Source organism: Clytia hemisphaerica, unplaced genomic scaffold (genome assembly GCF_902728285.1).
Source record: "Clytia hemisphaerica strain Z4C2 unplaced genomic scaffold, Clytia hemisphaerica genome assembly, whole genome shotgun sequence".
Classification (NCBI taxonomy): domain Eukaryota; kingdom Metazoa; phylum Cnidaria; class Hydrozoa; order Leptothecata; family Clytiidae; genus Clytia; species Clytia hemisphaerica.
In genome coordinates, this window is record NW_027103905.1 from 353604 (window position 1) to 378673 (window position 25070).

Genomic DNA, 25070 nt, shown 5'->3' on the forward strand with positions numbered 1-25070 from the left:
AATAAGGCATAGTAGATCGAAAGAAGGGATTTAAAATCAACAAAATGTCTAAGTTTTGACAGAAAGCCTACTGTTCGGGATAATTTAGCGGTTAAATCGTGGACTTGGGGTTCCCAAGAGAGATGTTCATCCAGAATAATTCCAAGATACTTAGCCTTCTTAGAGAGATGAAGTTTTTGGCCACTAAGTCTGAAGTTCAGGTTTTTTGTAAATGATTTTCTGATGCTTCTAAAGAGAATAAGTTCAGTTTTGGAGGTGTTCAAGCTGATCTTGTTAGCTCTGAGCCAGTGGACAAGGAGAGCAAGGTCCCTATTTACTCTCCTATTTAATTTTTTAATTGATTTATCACAACAGATCAGACTAGTGTCATCAGCAAAATGAAAAGTAGTGGAATTTTCTAGCGCTCGATGGAGGTCATTTATGTAAATGATAAATAAGAGGGGGCCAAGCACAGAACCTTGAGGGACTCCATGTTTAATAGGTATATAATTTGAATTGCTATTTCTGATTTCAACACAATGAGTTCTGTCTGAAAGGTACGATCTAAAAAGTTCAAGGGCAGGTCCTCTTATGCCATAGTACTCTAATTTGTGTAGAAGGATGCCATGTTCTACCGTATCAAAAGCTTTTTTCAAGTCAATAAAAACTCCAGCAGCAAATCACCACCATCTAGAGCTTTTCTTACAAACTCAGTGAGAGCTATCACAGCATGGTTAGTGCTGTGTCCTTTTCTAAAACCAAATTGTTTGTTTGTAAAAGTGGTATTTTTGTCAAAGAATTTGATAAGACGAAGGTGTAAAAGTTTTTCGAAGATTTTGTTAATATTGGAAAGCAGGGAAATCGGTCTATAATTTCCTACCTCAAGTTTGGAATCTTTCTTGTGCAAAGGTTTTATTGTAGCTCTTTTCAGACATTCTGGGTAGATGCCTTCACGAATAGAGCAGTTAAAAATATGAGAGAGGATGGTGCTTGCTGTTGGAGAAATCATTTTCAAGAATGTTGTGGGGATACTGGAGGGCCCTGAAGCTTTTTGGTGGTCTAGTTTATTGATGAGTTTGAGTACTTCTGTAGGCGTTACCCTGGTTAAAAATATAGAGTTTAGGGTAGGATCATTAAGATAGTCTGTGAATGCCTTGTCAGTTTTGGGAATTTAATTTTTTGTATCATCTGCTATTGTTCCATAGTAATTGTTAAAAGCCTCTGCTATGTCTTTATCTCTTGTAACCTGAGTGTTGTTGTGTATAATTAATTTTGGAGAGAGGTCAGAACTCGACTTGATACCAATTATATCGTTCACCACCTTCCATTTTTGTTTTAAATTATTTTTGTTTTCAGAGAAGTAGTTTTTGTAATAATTATTCTTGCTAATTCTTATGAGCTTGGAAAGAAAGTTTCTATGTTTTTTGAATTTGGCATGTTTTTGAGATTTTTGTTCAGGGTTTTTAGCCTTTAGAAATTTTTTGTACAAGAGATTTTTTGTTGAAATTGATTTGATCAGTCCATTCGTTATCCAGGGATTTTTTGGCTGGAAAACTTTTTTCCATGAAGACTTAATGGGAGCATGGTAGTCTATTATGGTGTTAACCTCCGATATAAATGTATGTAATTTCTCCGAGTTATACTTACCTTCAAATATTTTAGGCCACTCTAGAGTAAGGAAGTCCATTACAAAGTCATCTTTGACGAACTTTCTCATATCCCTCTTAGTGATTTTAATTTTAGGTATAGTTTTTGGTTTGAGGCTAAGTTTCATAATTTGTGGAAGATGATCAGATATGTTGCAAATAAGGTTAGAGGATGATATTTCTTTGTTTATAAAATTTGTAAAAATGTTGTCAATAAGGGTTTTAGAAGTTGGAGTGATTCTTGTAGGCCTAGTGATTGTTGGTAACATGCAATGAGAAAGGTTACAGCTGAGAAAATTGTCAACCTCTGTGTTCGATTCAACAGTTAATAGGTCCAGGTTGAAATCACCAAAGATGATAGCTTTTTTATTTTCAGCGAGAATTTTGTCAAGTAAGTCTGAGTAAAGGCTGAGGAAATTTTCTGAGTCAGCCAGAGGGTGCTTGTAGATGCATACTATTATGAAATTTTTGTCGTATACAACTTCTCTTACAACAGACTCAATTTGGTTAGTTTTATAAATGCAGAGGTCTGGTCTTGGTAGCGTATCATAGCTATCCGAGATATAGATTCTAGCTCCTCCCCTAGATGATTTGGTACAACAGTCAAAGTGTGTGTAATTGAGAATTTTTGCAGCACTTTGAGCTAATTTTTTGTCCTTGAAACCAGTTTCAGTTATACCTATGAAATCAAATGCTATTTCACAGTTGTTGAGAGTTGAAACTAGTTCAGCATGGTGAAGATTGAGAGAGGCAATGTTAAGATGTAGAGTGGAAATTGAGTTATTGTTCTTATGTTTTTCATTGAGTTCACTGAGTGATAGATAAGGACATTGAAAATTAAAAGTATTATTGTCTACATCATCTTGAGTGAGAGCAGAATCTATATCCCTGTAAAATTGGAGGTTAATGTCATTAAATGGATCTAAGAAAGGATCAAAATTCTTACCTTGTAAAGTGAGTTTGAGACTCTCGTGGGGGATTTGTCCGAAAGGTACCGCTGAATTGAAGCATTTTTGGCAGAACCAGCTGTTAGGATGTTGTTGTAGACGTTGGTACTCGGTCTTCGATGTATTATTACAGCTGATGTGGATCCAAAAATCACAGGTGTCACAGCAGACTGCTTTGTGATTAGAAGCTACAGGATTAGAACATATTCCACAAGGGTTTTTGATATTACGTTTTGACTTGGGGGCTTTCTTAGACTTTCTAGGCATAGATGAGAAGATGAGAGTGGAGAGTAAAGAGATAAATATCAGATATAGAGAGGTGAAAGGTGAAAGAGAGAGGCCTGAACCTGAGCGTATTTAAAATAAATAGTTATGAATGTAAGGCACTGGCTGGTGATGAAAGTCAAGCAAGAGCTAGTACTAAGATCACATTAAATCAAGAGGCAGTGAGCGAGCCAGGCAGAAAAAGGCTGGACATTAGTGCAGAGCCAAGGAATGTAAGCTTTAAAGCCCAGAACCAATATAAACAAAAAATAATAACAGTAATTATAATATAGTCAAGAATGAAGAAACCTGATGAACATGATTTTAGTAACTCAAATGTCAAAAAGCTTTATAGAATGCGAATTTCGTGCTGTTTTCTTCTTTAACCATAAGTTTCGCCGGGTAGGTAAGGTAGGCTTGTGTGATAGTGTTCTGAGGGTCTTCGATAAGTTCTTTTCTGGCCATCAAAGCCTTATTTCGTCGTTCCATAATAGAGTTTGAAAACATTTGATCAATCTTGAATTTGATTTCTCTGTCTTTGGATTTGAGTTTGTTTATTGTATTAAGTACAAACTGAGCATCGTTCCAAGAATAGAATCTGATGTAGATAGGTCTAGTTCTGTTTTCTTTCTTGTGTGAGCTTCGGTGGCAACGTTCAACCATATTGGCAATTTGTTGTGTTTCCATATTCAGGTAGTAGTCAAGGAGTTCGCATAATATTTTCTTGGTTTGGTCCCAAAAGCAAAACTGATGAGGAGACAAGAGCCCAAACTTTCGACCATGTGATGTCAAAATTAATCAAATTTTCCATTTCTGCCTTGACAGTAAACGTGTTAACATCATCGTATTTATTTTCCATTATTTTCATTGCATTGCTTTTCATTGCACATTGGGCTATTTCATTTTTAAACCAGCAGACACAGTACAGTGACATGTGTATAGACCTTTTTTTAAAGAGGGGACCCTGTTGAATAATTAAGGAGTCCAGCATAAAAACAATGATACAGTCATGCATAATTACTGTATCATGTGCATATTGTAATAATTATGCATGGCTATATCATTGTTTTTCTGCTGGACTACATAATTATTCAACAGGGCGCGCTCTTTAAAAAAAGGTCTATTGACAAACATTTTCAGTCTGGCTGGATGGGGAGGACTGAACTTTGATTTTCCAAGGGATTTAGTCCTGGGGTGCACTTTTATAGTCTGATCCACGACATGTGCCACCCTTAAGAATATAGGTTTTTCAAGACCCTCGAGAATCGAAATGCTGTAAGGCCAGTCCGGAAAGAAGAGAATATTTACGCCAGAGATTTCTTGGCGTAGCCTTTGTGTAAGTCTATGAAATCCAAAGTCTGCGCCGGAGATATCCGTCGTACATGCCTTTCTTTCCAGATTGGCTGTAAGGGTGTGTACTTTTGCACTACAACAGGTCTTCTTTTAGCTGAATACACTGTAGGGTGTGTTTGGGGACTTACTGAACTGAATTGCAAGTCTGACATTAGAAATCTGATGTATCTTTATATTTTTGACTCACACCCATTTTGATTTGTTTTGTACATTGTGTCAAACATCTCTGGCTCATTTTTAGGTGGCTTCAGCAAAATAAGATATGAGATCAAACTACATTTTTTTTTGGGGGGCACATGCCGTCATTTAGAAATTGAGCCCCCCCCCCTAGGTTTAGTACATTTTTCATTATTTTCCAAGGGGATCATTGAAGGTTTCCATGTCCAAATAAAGGTCATCAACAATTTACAGGGGAATCCTGCCTCATAAGCTGGGATCAATAGCTGTCAATAGTTCTCCAGCTTCATTTTCACAAAATTTTACTTTAACTTCGTGCAATATTGACATATATACCTTGGTAATTCCACCATACTTGACGTTACTAATCGATAAAATCGATAACTAATCGATAACTAATTGATGGATTAAATATTATTAAAACGATAATCAATAAATAATCAGCACCTAAAAAGTTGTAAGTATCGATTATATCGATCAGATATAAGATATAGATTTCGAGTTTCATCGATATTACCGTGAGTGGTCCTAAATCCGACAGCCCTGCCTAAATCCGATGGGGTCTTTCAAAGATTCAAACTAAAATAAAAACAAACCTTTCCCTGTGACGCAATGAAGATACTAAAGTGTCAACTAAACTGAGAGATTTGATACACTGAACCAATTGAACCTAATAACAATAATTGCTTCTTATACAAAAAAATATTTTTTTATTACAAAATTGTTAACGTTTTAAACTTGAGCAACGGGTTCAGAATAATAGAGGTAATTATTTTTACAACTCACACTTTTTTGATCACATTAATTGTCATCTTGACAGTATAGTCATCTTGTTAGATGTTCTGATGTTTTGTTTCGAGAGTTCTTGCAATAGTTTATTGTTCAACTTGGAGAAGGAATGTTTGTAAATATAGAATCTTTTTTCATAGCAGTTATTTGGGGGGTCGGATTTAGGCAGGGCTGTAGGATTTAGGACCACTCACAGTATTGATTAAAAATCAATAGGGTCGAGGTATTGATTATGTCGATATTAATCAATATTATCAATTATTAACACTAATCAATATTATCGATAAAAAATCTATGGTAATAATTTAATTGAGTGCTAAAAAATTGTGAGTATCGATTAGCTATCGATTATCGTTTGTAATCGATATTTAATCAATCGATTAATTATCGATTAGCTATTGATTTTATCGATTAGTAATGATAACCATAGCATCTATCTGGTGTGCAATTTACCTTAATTTGGTTTAATGTCAACTTCCCTCATCTAATTCCAACACCTTTTTTATCAGCTGAAATTGATAGAAAGGTTAAAAACTATTTTTCTTTCCTTAGTGGTCAGAGAGCAATAATCCTTTTTCATATTATTCCTATCTTTAATATAAATATTTTTCCACTCCGATCGCTAGCAAGGAAAAATAGTTTCCATCAGCAATTCCAACCTTCTTATTATTCCTATCTCTAAAGATGGGTGATAAATTAGAAGAGTGATGTCAGCACTAGACCAACTTATGGTAGTTACAAGTAGTTAGAGTGATTTTTTTTAAACAGCTTACTCAGAAGGTTTTATATGAACATTTTAAAGACCAGATAGTTGCTATGATGGAATTAGACAAGGTATGTCAGCATTACACAAAGCTATGGTACTTTCCAGAGGAAAGAAACCTTTGCTGTTGTCAAGTAACTACAACCCACACAAGATATTCCACAATGCCAATTGTAAAAGCAAATAGGTCATCTACCTACGAGAATGCCAAATCTGCAAGATCCAATATGTTGGTAAGACTAAAACTCCTTTCAATGTCTGTTTAAACAACTACAGACAGAAGTAACACACTTCACCCGAAAGAAGACACCATTCCAGCTAGCAAACACTCACCAATATTTGGCATAAGATTCAACTTACTTACTGCACTTAGATTCCACCTACTTTTCCGGGATATGTCTGCTTATTTTGGGGAAAGAACCGGTATGAGCTTTAAAAGGGTTTTTTTCTAAAGGTGTAACGTGGCATTTTGTGGTAGTGGAATCTTATGCAAAACGACGGTATGGCAGCTTAGTGGTGTACCTTTTGTCACAATTTTGTGATGTGATCTTTTGACATTGAAATTTTGATTTGGCAAAGCTGCTGCGTAGGGTAAATAAAAGCTTCTCAATGGAAAAGGCTCTATTATTAATGTTTAGGGGGTAGGTGTTTGGCTGGTATGTCCAATAGTCATGGATATCCTTGCTATTGTATGGGGTTATTCGCAACTGCAATCAGTTACAAAATGCAAGGTTAAAAGCAATAGTAAAAAATGCCTTTTGTAATTTCATTGGGTAAATCATAGACATATGAACAGTGAGAAAGACTCGCAATGGCTATTTTCTTTTGTTCTAGCCGTACATGTTGAACTGGTGGTACAATTCATAAAAAAAATCTTTCTCTTTTGTTAAAATTTTGATTGATAAGAATGTGGCGTAACCATACCTTTTGTTTTTAAAAATGCCAAAAATGCCAGAAATCTCTTAGAAACCTCACAAACTGTACCAAACAAACTTTTAAACAGCATCTTGACCAATTCCTCAGTACACTGCCAGACGAACCGCTGCTTCCTAATTATTTCAACTTCAGGAGAGCTGACTCTAACAGTACAACAGTAATGGTCAATCATCGGATTCAACGAATTGGATGAGTACCATAAAGTACATAATCAATAACGAAGTATCACAAAGAAGTAAGTAAGTTTTGCGAAAGGGGAGATAATTATGCGCGAAAGTATGAATAAATTTTCTTCCATGAATTTGTAATTTTTGTGTTTGTAAATCAAATATTTCAGACAGAAGGCTTTTTGTCGATTTATGGTAAAAATCAGGAAGCATAACATATAGAAAACTTCCAAAAAACTCTTGCAAAATTTAATTTATGAAGCAAAAGTTTTAAGTTTGTTCTCGATGGTTTTACTTGGTTTTACCCGTAACTCATTGATTTATATTGCAATTTTATGTTTAATTAAGTGTATTCAGAACATTTAATTTTATGGATTAAAACCTCCCAATTACTTATTTTCCATGTTAACAAAAAAGGCTACAAGCCTGGATTGACTGATAAAAAAAGTTGCATTCACAAAATATCACTAATTATGCAAAAAAAAATAAAGAAAAAAATTACTGACGAAAAATACTGTAACTTTGGATAGGCAAATGGCTAGACATAAAAATTTGGACGGAAGCTACCTTTAATCATTGTTAATAATATATTCTATAGCCTTTTTGTAGCCCTTTGTAGTTAAGAAGATATGTGCTAGAGAATACGAAATACCTCGAAAACTGAAGTGTTATATATATTCAAGTATGAATATCTCCTCTTGTAATCAGTGAAAACTCCTAATTCTTTCTCCCAGTGAAAACACAGGAAACCTTTGACAGATTACAATATTATTCAGTATTATTTGCTATTTGATTACTTAGGAAAACCCACTAAATTTTACTGTAAAGCAAGCAACACTCTCTAAGAAAAACCCAAATGGCATAATTTAATTTATGCATAAAAAATGTTGTTTATGCGCAAAAGAGAATGAGTTTTAACCGTATCGCTTCAGGACATATTGTTCTCGGAAAACAATAGGATTAACCATGGCAACCCGAGCTTTGTTGTGATTCTTTCTTACTGTTCATATGTCTATGGGTAAATGAATAAAATTGTATTGCAGAAAATTGGATAGATGAATTTTTTTCAATGGGGTCATTTTTTCATCGAAGATTATTTTGTAGAAGTAAAAGAGGAAGCTATTTTGGATCTAAATAGCATGTTTTAATTAATTGGCATGTGCCCAAGATATCCTATCTCATATACACTTGGTACTGCTTGGTATGGAAAATCTAATTTTGAACATTTTGCTGGTCTTCATTTGACGTCATCACTTTGGCTGGGGCTTGAAAATGAAAGGGAAAATTAGAAGCTCATATATGGCTCAAATGAAAGATATTTATTTAAGGATTTCAAAAAATATCACAACATATACCTGAAAATCAATATTTGAGAAGCTATAAAGAAAATTTGCTAAACAATGACGTCATCAATGAGATCATCGGCAATTAAAAAATCATCGAAATCAAAAAATTTTTGTTTTATTTGAAAGAGATTTGAAAGATCTTTCATTTGAGCTATATACGAGCTTCTAATTTTCATTTTCATTTTCAAGCCTCAGCAAAAGTGATGATGTCACATGGGGACCAGCAAAATGGTCAAAATTTTTCTCACCACACGTTTTAAATAAACGTTTGAATAGAGGGATACTTTATCAGATTTCCATGCCTAGATCTTGAGATATTTGAATCTGAAATTTTTGGCGTTTTGGCCCTTTTCTGTAACTTTTGAAATCTATGTTTTACAGGTTTAACTTAAAGTTTAAGCATAAATCTAGAACAAAAAGTCGTTCAATACTCTTTCCTCTCTATATATATATGGGTTAACCATATATTTTGGAAATAGTGTAACAAACATTGTGCTCTCATCCTATTTATTCAATCATTTTCTGTTTTAAAGTTACAACAGAATACAAGAAACATGCTTCCTTCAGTTGGTGTATTTGGCACAGACCACCAAGCTCAGATTTTAATTGCATTGTTCAAAGCTGCTGGATTCCCTGTCACTGCTATTTGTGGTTCTACCTACGAGAGTGCGAAATCACTAGCTAATGATTTGAAAGTTGCTTTCCACACCAATAAGATTCAAGAATTGTTGCTTCATAATGAAGTGGATATTGTTTGTGTGGCTGGTACACCACATCAATATGCTGAAGTCTGCACTAAAGCTCTCTCCATCGGCAAACATGTTTTTAGTTCCACTCCAGCAGGTTTAACACTAAAGGAAGCAAATGATATGCTTAACAAAGCACAATATTATCCTAAATTATTATCTGTCTTGAACCATCCTTTGAGATTCCTGAGTGCTTACTCAGAAGCAAAAAACTTGATCAAGGAAGGGAGAATCGGTGAGATCTTGATATGTGAATGTCGTATACATATCAAAAGTTTGATTGGTAGTTCCTTTGATTGGCATTGTGACAGTACCATGGGTGGAGGGGTGTTACAAACATACGGAAGTCACATTGTTGATATCTTATCATTCCTTCTGGAACAAAAAGCTACACAGGCACATGGTATCCTCGAAACATTTGTCAAACAAACCGATAAAATGCCCAATTTCCGACAAATATCAAGTGATGATTTTTGTTCCTTTCAATTGAAATATCCAAGTGGGATAAGAGCTTGTGTTACATTGAACGCTCACATGCCGAACAACTTCGTACAAGAGGTTATGTTGGTTGGTAGTAAGGGATTCTTGAAAATTGTGAATTGTAATTTATATGGACAAATTAGTGGAAGTGATACCGTTGAATGTTTGTATACAGAGGAGCAAGGTGACCGTTCACTTTATAGTTCGTTTGAAGATATCCTTCCAGGGATGTATTTACTTGGTTGTGAACAGTTGATTGAAGGAATCAAACTAGCCTTCGAAAGCACTCAGTTGATGGGTATGGACCAAAGCACCGACAGACGAAACGCTGATATCAACTTGATTACAGCTGCAGCTAACTTTGAAAATGGTAAGATATTATTCTGATTTATTTAAAGAGGATTGTTAAACTTCCATGACTGCTATTCCATTAATTAAAAAATGTAGACTAATTATTAGAATTAAGAATTGGTCATCTATTGGTACGAGACAGTCTTTTAGTTTTGTTGCTTTGATGTTTCTTTATGTATACTTACATCTTAAACCTCCCCCCATAAAAGAGACTATTACAAACTTCCTTATTTAAAGATCATCATCGTATTCTGTACTGCAAAATGTTTAACCAAACGTTTACCTAAACGTGGACTGCATCTTGCACATTCGAGTATTTTTCCTTTTTTAGGTTGTTATACACGGTCTGTATTGGATGCCATCTTCGAATCGAACAAACAACGCCAATGGGTGGAAATCAAACAACCAGGTGAAGAGTTCAGAGATAACACTTTTTGGAGTTCCAAAGAATGTTCATTACAACAAAGTGGGATGAATAACACCGACAACAGGGTTCTGAAGCCCAGAACGGATACTCAAAAACAACGCTCTTCTCCTCACGTCTCCAAAAAGAGATGAAAGAGATGCATGTAGTCATAATTCGGGGTTCTTCTGAATGTGATGGTAGAATGTTGCCCATTAGCCAGCCACAAGACCTTGTTCTGTTGCTAGGGAACAATCTTTTTAACCGATTTTATCTCCTGATGTCTATGAACCAAGAAAGTGAATAATTGTTAGTTAATTTGGAGAACAAAAAAAAGACAAAGGCTAACTTCACTTTGAAGTAAATTGGAAGGGCGGATGGCATTGACTCTTGAGAAAACGTGTATCGTCTTTTTTTCTTCTTTTTGTATATATTGAATTCTGCATAAAATTGAAAATGCCGTTAAGAATTGCTTGTTTTTATTTGCCTGTTTAATATCCAAACTTCAGTCTCAAACAACAAAGTGTGTAATGTCTGTAAATGCTTTTTAACTGGTGCGCGATTTGACTCGTCGTCTGTTTTAGTCTGGGAATTCGTGATATTCATGACGTAATGTTTTCTATGGAAATACCCCGGTTTTTGCTAGTAGTGGCAAATTTAAACTAGACAAAGGTTGTTTAAACTTTGCCACTACTGGCAAAAACCGGGGTCTTTCCGTAGAAAATATTACGTCATGAATATCATGAATTGACTGTCAACTGAGATTTGAATTATTTTACCAAATCATTACTTCCCTTGGCAACATTTTCACAGTGTTTGTTTCGTTTCAGAGTTATAAAAAAAATAGGTAGAAAAAAATGAATTCCAGTTTTCACCGGCAACTGGTTTACGTTACAAAACGCGTTCTTGCTCCACCACAACTTCAATTATCATGTCGTGCTTGCTCAACCAATTTGGTGCAGGCGTCACTTGAAGGCAAACAGATGGAACGGTTTATCCCTATGACGCGACGTACGTTGTTACGCAAACTGACGGAAAACACGCATTTAGTGGCGCCCGATGAAAGAGAGCAGTATATAGAATTCGTGAAAGGTTTAGAAAGTTCCATATCTCATCAGTTCCACGGATCACTAAAAGAGCTAAAGGTGTGTTCCCGTCATTTCCTTCAAGTGATTTCTTTCAAGTAACTTAAATACCTCAACTCATATTCATAACTCATATTCTCAATCAGCAAAGGATGAAAATCGTAAGGCAAACACTATTTAAACTCACTTTTCTCTTCTGTAATTGTACTAATTTTCGTAAGATTTAATATTGTGTTTACACAATTTCGTCATTTCAAAACTTTTAAAACCGGATAACTTTCACAATGAATTTTTCGGCGTAACATATACTTAAAAATCTGATGCTTTTGACGGAAATTGGCGTTTTCAGGGCAATTTTCAACTGACTTACTCTTGATTCGAAAATTTTAATTCGCTAAAATAAAATATAAAACTAGAATATTTCGTGATTTTTTCGGCTTGCAGAAATTAATCCGATTAAATCGAACCTTCCATGTTCGAACGGCTAATAGAATAACAAGCTTTCTTAGCTTTTTGAATCAGAGCCTCAGACGTATAATTTTTCTTTCTTTTCAGCAATTATACGACCCGTTGAACCCTGACAAGGAAACCTTAGTCGGCCTTCACATCAACAAGAAGGAGAAACAGGAGCAAGAATTCTGGCTACTTCAAAAACTTTCATTGCTACTTGAGAAGGCACATTTTCAAGAAATTCCGCGAAATGACGTTGCAAAGGCGTTAGAAGACCACCCTTGCTATGAGGGCGTCATGGTCAAAGTTGACATGAAAAAATTTGACGTCATCAAGTTTTGGGCGTTAGGTGAAGAAGAGGTTCCATTGCATTATGATAATTTTCGTGAACGAATCCGCAATCAAATGTATGTTTACATGAAGCAGTGGCCCAAAAACATGTCCACGTATAAACGGGTGGTCGTTGCTGTCCGCTCGAAAAAACAAAACAAACTTTTCTTGAAAGCTTTCAAAGATATTCCAACGAATGGACTAGAATACATCTTACCTGAAGGCAAGATCTCTATTTCCAAGTTTGATGCAGGATTGATGGCAACTGGTGTCACAATCGGAGCGCTCAGCGTGGGCGCGCGATTACTATCGTCCGCTGCAGATATGAATTTGTCATGGACCTCCATCGTTGGCGGAATGACCGCCCTTTTGGCGTTGCAATCATGGAGTGCTTACAAAAATAAACGAAACAAATATTTAGTGGAACTCGCAAAGACATTTTATTACAAAGCATTAGCGAACAATCGTGCTTTGTTGACTTTGGTGACTGATAGAGCTGAAGATGAAGTTTTCAAGGCTTCCTTGCTTGCGTACACCTTCATCCTCAAAGAAAATATCCTCAGAGGTAATCAGTGCCCTTATAAAGATTTTGACCGGTGCAAACTCTTTTCTTGCTCAAAAACTTCTTGGATAATCTAATCATACTCGTCATCTTTAGAGTATCGATTGCCTTCTATTAAAACAACTTTCAAGTTCAGTTTTTATTTATTCTCGCATCTCATTAGATTTGCAGTATTACCCTTTCCAGACGAGACATCCATAACTGAACGAGTTCTTACGAAGATTTAGTTACTTTTTAGTCCACTCGTCCTGAAAGACTTAAAAGTTTCTTTCGCTGCTATTAAATTCTATGGAAAAAAGTCTCACACAATCTTTTCTTTTAGAAACGAAAAACTCTACAGCAGCGAATACACTACACATGGATCAACTCGTCTCCGTTCGAGAATTGAACGATTCCATTGAACATTGGATGAGCGAACGGTATGATGTCAATATTCATTTCGACGGAAGGAATGCTCTCCAGCAACTCGAACAACTAGGATTGCTCAAATCACAAAAATTAGGTCAGTACCTAGTCTGAATCGCAGATCTCCTCTAAATACCAGGTAGTATAGGAGCTATAAGAAGCACGAATCCGTTAGTGGATACCAGTAGCCTAGTACGTACCATGACAAGTTCTCGGAACTATTTCAAATGATGATTATTTGATCTTTAGAGAATTCATGCGAAACATCTCCCCAAAGTGTATTCTGTTTACAACAACAACAATGTCAATCGAACTACCTTAAGTGGATTAATTTTCGCGTGGATTTATTTTCACGAATCGACCTCTTTATCGCCCGATTTCTTTCATTTTCCCGGTTTTTTTGGCTAATTTTGGAATTGTGTACTATTTCTAGATGCATAGAACATACCTACTGTAATATTTTTAGTAACTTAGTTATTTTTTTCACTTCCATAACAGGTGAGGAGGTCCATTTAACAGTGAAATCATTGGCCGATTCCATTCGATCGTTACCCATGGTAACGAGCAGCCTCGATGTGGAGGAGGACCGTGAAGAAGAACTTGACCTTGAACAAATTGTGCCGGTTACTGATACTGAAATTGCTGACGTGGCATCCAGAGTGAAACAAAGGGAAGCTGAATTTGCATCTCCGGGTTGGCAATGAAAACGTTTAACGTTTTCGGGTTGGCAATAAAAACGACCACGTCGCCGGGTTGATAATGAAAACGTATCACGTCTCTACAAATTCGATTCGTCAATGTGTCCATACTATGGTTGGTGCCAAAGTGAACTAACAATGTTTCAGTGTGGTTTCTTATCGACGTATTCTGAGATGAATAAAATTTTGGGAATGAAATATTGTTCCTGCCAATTTTTCACACTATAATTACACACGGACACTCTATTTGGAGATTTAAATATTTTTATGAATTTCACATCAACACTCGCATTATGCACAAACAAAAGCTAGAATATTTAAACGGGATGAAATTTTGTGGAGATTAAAATTTTGTGGAGATTAAAATTTTGTTGAGATATACGCTATTTTCGAAGAACCTGTAAAGGCTCGACGGCTCTTATTTTTTTCGTGATTAAATTTAAAAGTTTAGATTTTCGTTAATGTTCATTTTTTTTTTATAGACTTACTCAAAAAAAATTCTGGGTCAAAAAACCTTTTCACTACTGAATTTCGCTGATGGCACCTAAATCTGCAATATCCGCAAAATATAATCCCCGCAAAATTTATCCCATTGAAAAATTATCAATTAAAATTTGGAATAATTTTTCCTTGAAAATATGTTCATTGCTATGCTATGTTCCTAATAAATTAGTTAAGTTAATTTGACCAGACTTAGCAGATATTTATAAAACCTGCCAAATTAAATACTTGCCAAATTCATTAAAAGTCATAACAATGGCATCTATTCAATATATCGACATTTTATGAAAATCAGTATTTTTAGTCCACTAGAGAGAAATATTTGGTTAAGATCGGTGTCTAACATTTTCTCACATAACAAATTAAATCCCTGTGAAAAGTAGCATATTGACCAACCCCAAAATCAATAAATCGATCTCTTTAGGTAGTTTCTTCCGTCATGTCTTAAGATGGCTTTAATTAAAATGTGCCTATTACAAGTTTAACAGTTATATGTTTTGATATAGAAATGATTTTCGAATGTATTTTAATGAATTTTACTGTAACATTAAGAAATTTTTAACTTTCAAAACATTTTCTCTGTTTATCTTGCCGCAGTTCGGGAAATTTAATTGAGCTTAGTTGAAATAATGAAATAATGCAGTACTATATGTTACCTAGAGGTACCCTCTATCTGAAAATTTGAATGGAATTTAAGGCTGAAACTTTTTGGGTTGAAAGTACGCTGTCTATGATTTTCTTCCCTAGCAGTGATGTTTTGTAGAAACCAGTTTTTCATGAGGAAGTGAAAAAATACCCTTAAACTTTCAAAATGATTTTTCTCGAGAATAACTTTTGATAAAATAGTCCTTTTGGTCCCAAATTAATAATAAGTTAATAATGTTACAATTAAATTATTGGTACCTAAATATCAAAATACACCCTAAAACCTACACTACCTTATTTTGGCGGGAACTACTAATTTTGACGAGCGGCAAAAATCCTGAAAATTTTCAATTTTGACGAGAACTTATTATTTTGTGATTGATGAAATCCTTTGATTTTGGCGGGAATTAATTTTGGCGAATGACAGCGTAAATCTGTTCTATTTTTTATGAACTCAAGAAGTTATTAGGCAAAATACCAAAAAAAATAATTTTGACAGGAACTAATTTTGGCGAATTTTGTCTAAATTCGCCGAATGGGCTCTTCCAGAAAAAATCCGTTCATGGGGGGTGGAGGATATATTATTTTTTTCATGAATTACCCCTGGACATTTTGATTTTTAACCCCCTGGACAAACATCAAATCAACCCCGTGGACATTGGAATTTACCCCCTGGACATTGCAATTTTTTGGTATTTTTCAATACCCCTGGACAATTCATCCTCCACCCCCCATGAACGGACTTTTTTCTGGAAGAGCCCAATTCGCCAAAATTAGTTCCCCCCACAATAAGTTCCCTTTAAGGTATTACACCCTTGCTCACAACTTACTGAAACTGTGAAATTGCAATTCAGTTGCTGAACCGTGATTCAATTGATCTTTGAAGGGTCAAAGATTTTATGGACTTCATTTGTTACGTATGGTACTAATGTTTTTTCTAAATTTGTGACATTTTGGTATGCAATACGCAATTTGTATGACCATGTTTTGAGAAAGTCGATTTTCAGATTTTATTGGCCACTACCATAAATGAGCTTTAAAATAGAACATTGAGAGCCTTACGATTTCTTTGGGGTGTAACCATGGAGAAGGAAATGATCTTTTTCATACCTACCAGAAGTATAGGTACCTAAAAAGTATATGTTTTATAACCTTAAATTCAATTGTGCAATCTCTAGGTCCGAAAAAAATTATTTTGTTAAGTGATCTTTGATTAAATTTTGAATAACTTCGAATTTTTACGACACTTTTTGTGATAATTGAAATTTTCGAAATTAGGTATCTTATGAAAGTACATTTATGAGAGAGGTTGTGAAAATATCAAATTAAGTTTGCTGGGTAAGAGAGCCCAAAGTGACACTTGGTAGGTTTTAAGGGATATCCACTGGTATAAAGAGAATTATACCGAGATTTATCGTTCTACATTTTGAGTTTTACTTAGTCTTCTGGCAGGCAGGATGTTAGTAAGATCCAGTGATTGTAAGGGTTTTAGTGAACATTACTTAGCGTACATTTGATCAGTCAATGTTAAAATGTTTTGTATACAGTTGACCCTCTTTAATTCGATCTTCATGGGACCAAAAATTTTATTGGAATTAGAGAAAGATTCGAATTACAGAGAGTAATTTAGACCACTTTCTAATCTGAGGAGACCAATATTTTAGTGGGGATGACAGAAAGATTCGAATATAATAATAGAAATTCGAATTAGTGAGAGTTGAGTGTACTTTAGGCGTTCTTTAAAGTTTTTTCGCGAGCAGAAACTTTCGCGATTTTCGCGAGTTTTGGCCTTTTTCGTAAAAATAAATGTCTTCGAAAATTCTTAACAGGGCAGTTCGCGAAAGTTAATGCTCGAAAAAAACATTTTTTGTGGTCAATGCAGATTGTGGGGAAATTCCCTGTTTTCCATCAGTTTTTTACCACAAATAGGCCCATAACTTTTGATCTAGAGAAGTTGGGACTTTGGTGTACTACACTTTTTTGCTCAGTTTGAAGAGCTCTATCATGTGATATAGGTCTTTTTTTAATTTGAAGACCCCCCCCCCAAAAATCATGAATTTCCAGGCCTTGCAATTTTGCCTGGAAACGCAAAAAATCGCCAATCACCCGTTACTTGCACGATAATATCGTAGAAACTTTTTGATTTTGGAATCTACACATACTAATTCGCCAGTTTCCATCGAAAAAAGTGGAATCTAAGAGGTGTATCACGAAAATCATTTTCTAGCCACTTTTTTCGACCTCAGCCGCGCGACTATAATTTTTCGAAATTAGGTATCTTATGAAAGTACATTTATGAGAGAGGTTGTGAAAAGGGAATTATATAATATCAAATTAAGTTTGCTGGGTAAGAGAGCCCAAAGTGACACTTGGTAGGTTTTAAGGGATATCCACTGGTATATAGATCGATATAGACTGGAGCCGTTTATAATGCGTGTAATACAGTAGTATAGGCGTTATATGATAATACGATAATTATTACGGGATAATATTAGTTTGTATAAACTAAAATTTGTTCCCTCCATTACTTGTTTTATTTCTACTATATCTGAATTAGTCGTCTAGCTTGCTAGACTACTGGTATAAAGAGAATTTTTTGTATACCGAGATTTATCGTTCTACATTTTGAGTTTTACTTAGTCTTCTGGCAGGCATGATGTTAGTAAGATCCATTGATTGTAAGGGTTTTAGTGAACATTACTTAGCGTACATTTGATCAGTCAATGTTAAAAGATAGAAATTCGAATTAGTGAGAGTTGAGTGTACTTTAGGCGTACAAACTTTCGCGAGCAGAAACTTTCGCGATTTTCGCGAGTTTTGGCCTTTTTCGTAAAAATAAATGTCTTCGAAAATTCTTAACAGGGCAGTTCGCGAAAGTTTATGCTCAAAAAAAATTCTCAAAAAAATGGAAATCTAAAAAACCTCGAAATCGTAATAAATATCAAATTTTCTCCATATTTTTATCCTTTAAATGTCTTTTTAAAGTCGAAGAGCAACCGTCTTTATCGGATTTTTAGGGAATATTTTTCACTTTTTCACTTTTTCACTTTTAGGCAATTTTAATTCGAAAATTCTTATTTTCATCCAAAGATTCGCGAAAGTTAATGCTCGAAAAAAACATTTTTGCCCTCAAATATCAATCCATTCGATTCAATGTAAATAATTGCACTTCAATAAAACATCCCCACCGGATTTTTTTAGCTTGGAACAATATAATTTTTATCCCCATTGGGATTTCGATAAAACTTCTATGCCTGCCGAAAGAAAAGGTTCTAACGGGGCTATGAAACAGGGGTTTTGTCATTGACAAAAGATAAAACATGAAAGTTTAAATCACTTCAGCGTATGTTGATACTAAAGGTCAAATGCAGCATTGCAAATATTTTTGAAATTAACAAAACAACAAAACGAAAAATTTGGCACTTTTACATTCAAAACTTTATAAGTTTGAAAAAAAATAAAAAGGACGAAAAAACTAAACGAGGAGCGTGCAAATAGAAGTCATTTATAGATATTTCTTCTAACAAGGCGAAGACAATGGATCTCTCTTGGGAGCCAAAAAAGAGAGCTTTATACATTTACCGTTTTACTTCGAATACTGTCGAACGTGGTAACCGCACTGACTCAACTTCAGTATCTTTGAAATCATTCGGAGGCCCAATTGTAAACTTAATGGCTTAAGGAAAATTTTAGTATTACTTAAATAGGTTTTAGCCTCGTTTAGGCTATAAACTCGTCCCCAGGCCCCAAAAAATTTTCGAAAAATAAAACAATCATTCCAAAATATTTTCCCAAGGAACAAGGGTGTCAAATTTCAACCAAATCCGACCATTTTTGACGTCTGCAGGCTGCCCCAAAGTTTTAGCCTCGTTTTGGCGAAATATTGTGACCACGCCCTTAAAATTGAAAAATTTTAAAAAGTGAAAACAACACCCCCAGGTATTCACTCAAGGATCAAGTGTGCAAAATTTCAACAAAATTGGACAATTTTTGAAGTCTCCAGCCTGCACCCAAAGTTTTAGCCTCGTTTTGGGACTAAAACTCGTGACCACGCCCTTAAGAATGAGAGTTTTGAAAAAATGAAAAAACACTCCCAGGGATTCACCAAGGATCAAGTGTGCAAAATTTCAACAAAATCGGACAATTTTTGAAATCTCCAGCCTGCCCAAAGTTTTAGCCTCGTTTTGGGACTAAAACTCGTGACCACGCCCTTAAAAATGAAAATTTTGAAAAGTCGAAAAATACACCTCCATGGATTCACCCAAGGAACAAGTGTGCAAAATTTCAGCCAAATCGGACCATTTTTGAAGTCTCCAGCCTGCCCCAAAGTTTTGAGGTGACTGACTGACCGCCGACTGACCGACTGACATTCTCAGATTCTAGCTCAACTGAAGTTGAGAATACGGCATTCTAATCCGTTAGTATAATTCTTACTGGAGAATTCTAGGCTTCGTATCCTATTGAAATAAAGTTGAAAGAAAATGTGTTTCTATTTTCCCGGGGCTGTATGACAGACAACGACGACAGCGCTTCGCCAATTCGGAACATTTTACAGATTCTTTAAAAGTTAAAATCTCCAAAGTTTTAACAAATAATTCCGACTTAAAAAAATAGTTTGTTGAAATTGTTTTTTTTTCAAATTGTTTTCTAAAAATAAATCTACTTCCAATCTTATAAGATATAAATAGACGAAAATTCTTTCCTATTCTGGTCCTGTTCCGGTAAGAGTTCAAAAATATAGAAAGAGTATAATTAAGTTCGAATGCAGCATTTCCGTGATCAAAAACTGAATGTTTTTACTGAATATGGTTTTTTAATGAATATGGTAATTTCAAAAATCATGCCAATCCTAGATGGTAATTTTTGAGTGATAAACACGAAACTCCGTTATAGTGTGGTACAGAACTTATTAAAAGAAAATTCCGCAGCTCTTACACTTTTCTTGGCAGATAAAAAGCTGATAAAAGCGACTTTGTGAAAGACCAGACCCCAAGTTTTGAGTTAAAGTAAAGAACTTTCTTAATTACACTGTACACAGTTGTGCATATACACTATTCCTTTTGTTTGGTTTGAAATTCTAATCTGAAAAAATAACACCAAAAGCGCGAAAAGTTTTAGAGCCTAATTCGAACTTCTATTATTCGAATCTTTCTGTAATTCAAACTAAAACATTGGTCTTGGTTAGAAAGTAGTGTAAGATGAACACTGGGATTCGAATCTTTCTTTAATTCGAAGAAAATTCTTGGTCCGTTGAAGATCGAATTAGAGAGAGGTTTAACTGTAATTGAAATTTGTTTTATAGATTTTATTTATTCTCCGCTGAAAAAAAGTGGAAAACGCGAGCTCTTTGAAACTCTAAGAAGCATCAGAAAAGATTCTACTAAATAATTTCATCACTAAAGAATATACAAAAACAATTTATAATAAACAAAAAAATAATCAAAAAATTAATTAAAATTAATCATTAAGTAATAACAATGCAACGTTTTTCCAGCAATACAAAAAAACAAAAAACTCAAACCAAAACCATTTGGGAGTGGTGGGTTTTATAAACAAAGTGATTTGATCAGGTCGTCAAAGGATGAAATGTCTTTCGGTTCCAATATACTGTGTTCTGTTTGAAAATACATGAAATGAATGAAAACGGTATTCAACAAATTCGATTGCTGTAACGCATCCATATCGTTATAATGCGATTGATAAATATGAACTAACACGTGAAACAAAAGTTTGAATACTTTCTTTATCACTGACAGAAAATTCGTTGGGAAAGTCATATCATATTTGGTCGGAAAGACAGTCTCATCTGTGACGTATTTCTGTACATGGGTTATCACTAAATCAATGTATTCAGGTGCAGACAATCGAACTTTCTTTCCTTTATCATGCCAAATATTAGGAGCTCCACTCGACATATTAGAGCAAGTTTGAGAAGTACAAAATTCATGCAAAGATTCCTGCATCAATGAAATATGATTGAAAAACGAAAGTGTATTTGTAGCAAGCCATTCATTTGGGTCGACACCTGTTGGTAGTTGAACTGTTTCTTTTAATTCGTCTTTGGATATCTTACTGAGAAGTGTTTTATCATTGACATACGGTTTTTGGATATCGTCCACTCTACGTGGAGTGTTCCCAGCTGAAGAGGAAGGGACTTTATTCCTCCCTGTGATTCCAATTAACCACTCCATTATTGTCCGTTGCTTTGAAATTAATCTATCTATGAACTTCAGTTCGATGAATAACAATTGAACATAATTTAATTGTTTATTGTCTTCCTGAAATTATAAAATGAACTCAACAGAATGGACAATACGACAACTACTCTATTGCGTAAAAAAAAGACCTCAAATTGTTAATTTCTTTATTTTTTCTGCCTTCCAGATCTTAAAAAACCATCTTTGGATAAGTTCCATATAAGTGGATTAATTTACGTGAGGATAATATTTTGCGAGTTTTGCAAGTTTCTCCAGAAATTCTTTGGATTCTTGACATTAATTGGATAATTTTTTGCAAGATTTGATTTCCCAAGCCAAAAAAATCACGAAACTTTCTAGATTTATTTTCCTGGATCAGCCTTTTGAAAAATTTGTTGTGGATTTATTTAATTTCGCAAATCTTGGCAAAAATTTGTTGAAAGTAGCACATTTTTGTTGATATTACAACAAGTATAAACCAAAAAACAATGTATATGAAACATTTTGAAATAAAAACCAAGCAGATTATAAAAGAAGAAATAAAGCAAACAACGAAATACATAGAAAAACATATACCTGAAATAACTAAGAAACACAAGGATAATTTCAAATCAACAGTGAGAGAACACCAACAAGAAAATAAGAATGAAGAAAGAGACATTGAATCAAAAAAACAAAACATTATTATACACAGAATGCTGGAATCAGAGGTAAATACGAAAGAGGAACAACAGGAACAAGACAAAATAGATATTGAAGGTATACTAAGTACCATTGGCATCCAAGATATCAAACCGTCCCACCATCGCATTGGACAAATAAACAGAAAAGGGACGTCCACTTAAGCTGATCTTAAAAAGGTTCGAAATAACGATTTCAAGTGGGTCGGACAAAATGTCAGATCAGGGTTGCTTTAACTTGATAATTATAATTTTTGGGTCGCACATGAAGCTATTTGGGTCTGACAATTTCTGTTGTCCGACCGTTATTTCGAGCCCTGAACGAAGGAAAAAGAACGGATAATGCAAAATCTGCATAAGCTGAAACAATTCAATGAAAGAAAAGTTATTAAAGATATGTGTCAAAAGGCAAAGAAAATGAATTTAGATAATGGTGATTTCGTTTGGCATGTAAGAGGAAGCCCCAGTTCGAAAACCTAGGACAAAGACCAAAATAACGTCTTCTCTGTCCATATCTTTTGACAACTGGACGACAGATGAAGACTAGATAATATTCTATAAATCTAAAATTATTTCGTAGAGGTCGATAGACCTGTAAAATATAATTCTATGACAGAAAGCAGTGTGGCTCTAACACTTCATACAAAGTCTATGGGAGACATATTTTGTACCCAATGCTGCAAGCAAGCTTTTAAGCTGAAGTCCTGCAAAAGCTGGATAAAAATCAGTTTTTTGAAGTTTGTAAAAAACACCACATAGAAAATCTTTCAAATTCAGTATATATTTCAATAGAGCAGTAAAAATACAACTTTTTTATTCTTCAATTTTTTGAAAACGTTTGTGAGTGCACTTTATAGTTTTGATTCCCATTGAAGAATCATATTCTGGTTTTCATATTATATACTAGATTCTCTTTTAGAGCTTTAGAGCTACACTGGAAAGTGTGATTAAATTATTGTGGAAGTGAACGTGTAAGATGATTGTTGAATGGGAAATCCAAAAGACAACTTTGGTAAGGATCTTCATCTTCTCAACTTTTTGAATATCAAAGGTTGTTGTAGATTATTAAGGTATTAAAGGCTTGGTTTTAAAGAAGCAGCCTCTGCCAGTCTTTAAACTACTATATCAGGATTAGAGACTAGGCTAGCATTACTTCTTTTATCTTTCCATTTATAACAATAATTCTGACAAGTTGACACAACACAAGTTATCCCTATATGAGAAATTTATTTAAAAATCTATGACAAAAACGAAAGTGGGTCTCTTCTACGCTACTTCACAGGCTGTTTGTTAAAAATTTCCACCATGCTGTATTTCATATGGCCATTCTTTTTGGCACCCGCCAAGGCGTTCTCAGTGCCGTGCACGACAGGCGGCTGCAAAATCTCACCCTTCATAACACCTTTTTTATTTGTTTCAATCCGTGATCTCCACGCCATTTTTCATGCCCTTTTAGCGTCAGGTTATCAGACGCTGCCCCTCCAGAAATAACCAAAATTTTGGTAAGAAACAGCCTTTTCAGTGGAAAAACACTAGAAAAAGTACCCTTTTTGGCAAACAAAGCGTCAACTGACGCTGTCCTGCCTTTCTAAAATATGGCCTGGATCTTAAAAAGGTGTAGACTACCATAGAATTGTCCAATATCGACTGCCCTCCTTTAAAGTCGACACCGGATCTGTAAAATAATCAAAACAAACCTTGAATGAAATTCTTGGTATCATTCTTATCAAACAAGTTCATCCATCAAACTAGAAGTTCAGTAAACATTGCAATTCTTTCAGGCTGGACTTAAAAAATTGTTGGTTTGCCGTCACCCGACCGACCCTACCTCGAAACCTGCCGACCCAAAAAAATTTATTGCCATTTTAAAGAAGATTTTTTTTCTTCAAAAACTTCAAACAATAAAAAATCAAAACTCGTATCTTGTTTGTCTCAAACATAGTCATAAGAATTGTAAATTCCCTGCTAGCACTTCTGTTTTTTATTCAAAATTACCTAAATGTAAACAAACTGTTAACCCTTCCATGGACGAAAACTTCCTAAATCGCCAAAATAAAAAAAAATTCTGACCGACCGACCCACCTCCAAAATCTAGGGTCGGGTGACGGCAAACCAGCAATTTTTTAGTTCCAGCCTCAATTAAAAATTTTTTCGTTCACAGTAAAAAGGTCTACTAAAAAATTCCTTGCGTGCAAAATGTTGTTTTGATTTGGATATCTTTGTTGAAAGCATGCTAATTAGTTTTTTAGTGATGACTACATCGTTAAAGTTTTCTTTTCAAAGTTTTCGTAAGGCTCACTCTACTGAGCATACACTCATTAATATTGTCGAACGTATCCGAAACTATCTTGACAATGGTGGGTTTGCCTGTGGTGTATTTGTCGATCTACAAAAGGCTTTCGACACAGTTGATCACGAAATCTTACTTGAAAAACTTGATCACTACGGAGTCAGAGGCATGGTTTCGATCTTACCTCACTAACCGCTCCCAGTATGTTTCTCTTTCAGGCTCAAATTCCCTTTTAAAATCTATTAATCATGGAGTTCCTCAGGGTTCAGTCTTGGGTCCTCTGCTGTTCTTGTTGTATATAAACGATCTTCACCGCTGTATAAGAACCTCTGAAACATATCATTTTGCTGATGATACTCATTTACTAAATTTTTCAAAAACTGTATGGAGTCTTTGTGGGAGGGTTAATGCTGATCTCAGAGTTTTAGTCAGCTGGCTTAATGCCAACAAAATTTCTTTGAATGCTAGCTAAACTGAGTTTGTTATTTTTCGTTCTCCTTGGAGACAGATGGACTGTATTCCAAGAATTAAGCTTTGCGGGAAAATTCTATCACCAAGTAAGAGGTGTGAAGTATTGGGTGTTCACCTTGACAATCATCTAAACTGGAAGGTTCATACTTCTTTCGTTGCTGCTACATTGAGAAGGGCAAATGGGGCAATATCCAAACTTCGTCACTATGTTCCAATTCACATCCTTCTAAACATTTATCATGCAATTTTTGCTTCTCATGTTCGCTATGCTAGTCAACTCTGGGGACTGTGTGACAATACTGTCACACATAGAATTCTTACTCTTCAAAACACTGCACTAAGACTCATGGACCTTTAGTGAACCAAGAACTTCTGCCACTCCCCTGTTTGCTGAACTTAAATTACTCAA

At 34.9% G+C, this 25070-nt stretch overlaps 3 protein-coding genes across 3 annotated transcripts; 2 read left to right on the plus strand and 1 right to left on the minus strand.

Moving 5' to 3' along the window:
* The first annotated feature begins 8866 nt into the window (after positions 1–8866).
* LOC136808989 (glucose-fructose oxidoreductase domain-containing protein 1-like) lies at positions 8867–10811 on the plus strand. Its single transcript, XM_067065563.1, has 2 exons — positions 8867–9963; positions 10276–10811. The coding sequence occupies exons 1-2, from the start codon at positions 8922–8924 to the stop codon at positions 10500–10502; spliced, it is 1269 nt and encodes a 422-aa protein (XP_066921664.1). The 5' UTR covers positions 8867–8921; the 3' UTR covers positions 10503–10811.
* A 391-nt stretch (positions 10812–11202) lies between these two features.
* Positions 11203–13970, plus strand: LOC136808990 (transmembrane protein 143-like). Its single transcript, XM_067065564.1, has 4 exons — positions 11203–11492; positions 11988–12777; positions 13097–13276; positions 13678–13970. Exons 1-4 carry the CDS (start codon positions 11205–11207, stop codon positions 13881–13883), a joined length of 1464 nt encoding a protein of 487 aa, XP_066921665.1. The 5' UTR covers positions 11203–11204; the 3' UTR covers positions 13884–13970.
* A 6517-nt stretch (positions 13971–20487) lies between these two features.
* Positions 20488–21301, minus strand: LOC136808992 (MOB kinase activator 2-like). The gene has a single exon (XM_067065565.1). The coding sequence runs from the start codon at positions 21212–21214 to the stop codon at positions 20570–20572; it is 645 nt and encodes a 214-aa protein (XP_066921666.1). The 5' UTR covers positions 21215–21301; the 3' UTR covers positions 20488–20569.
* Between the last annotated feature and the right edge of the window lie 3769 nt (positions 21302–25070).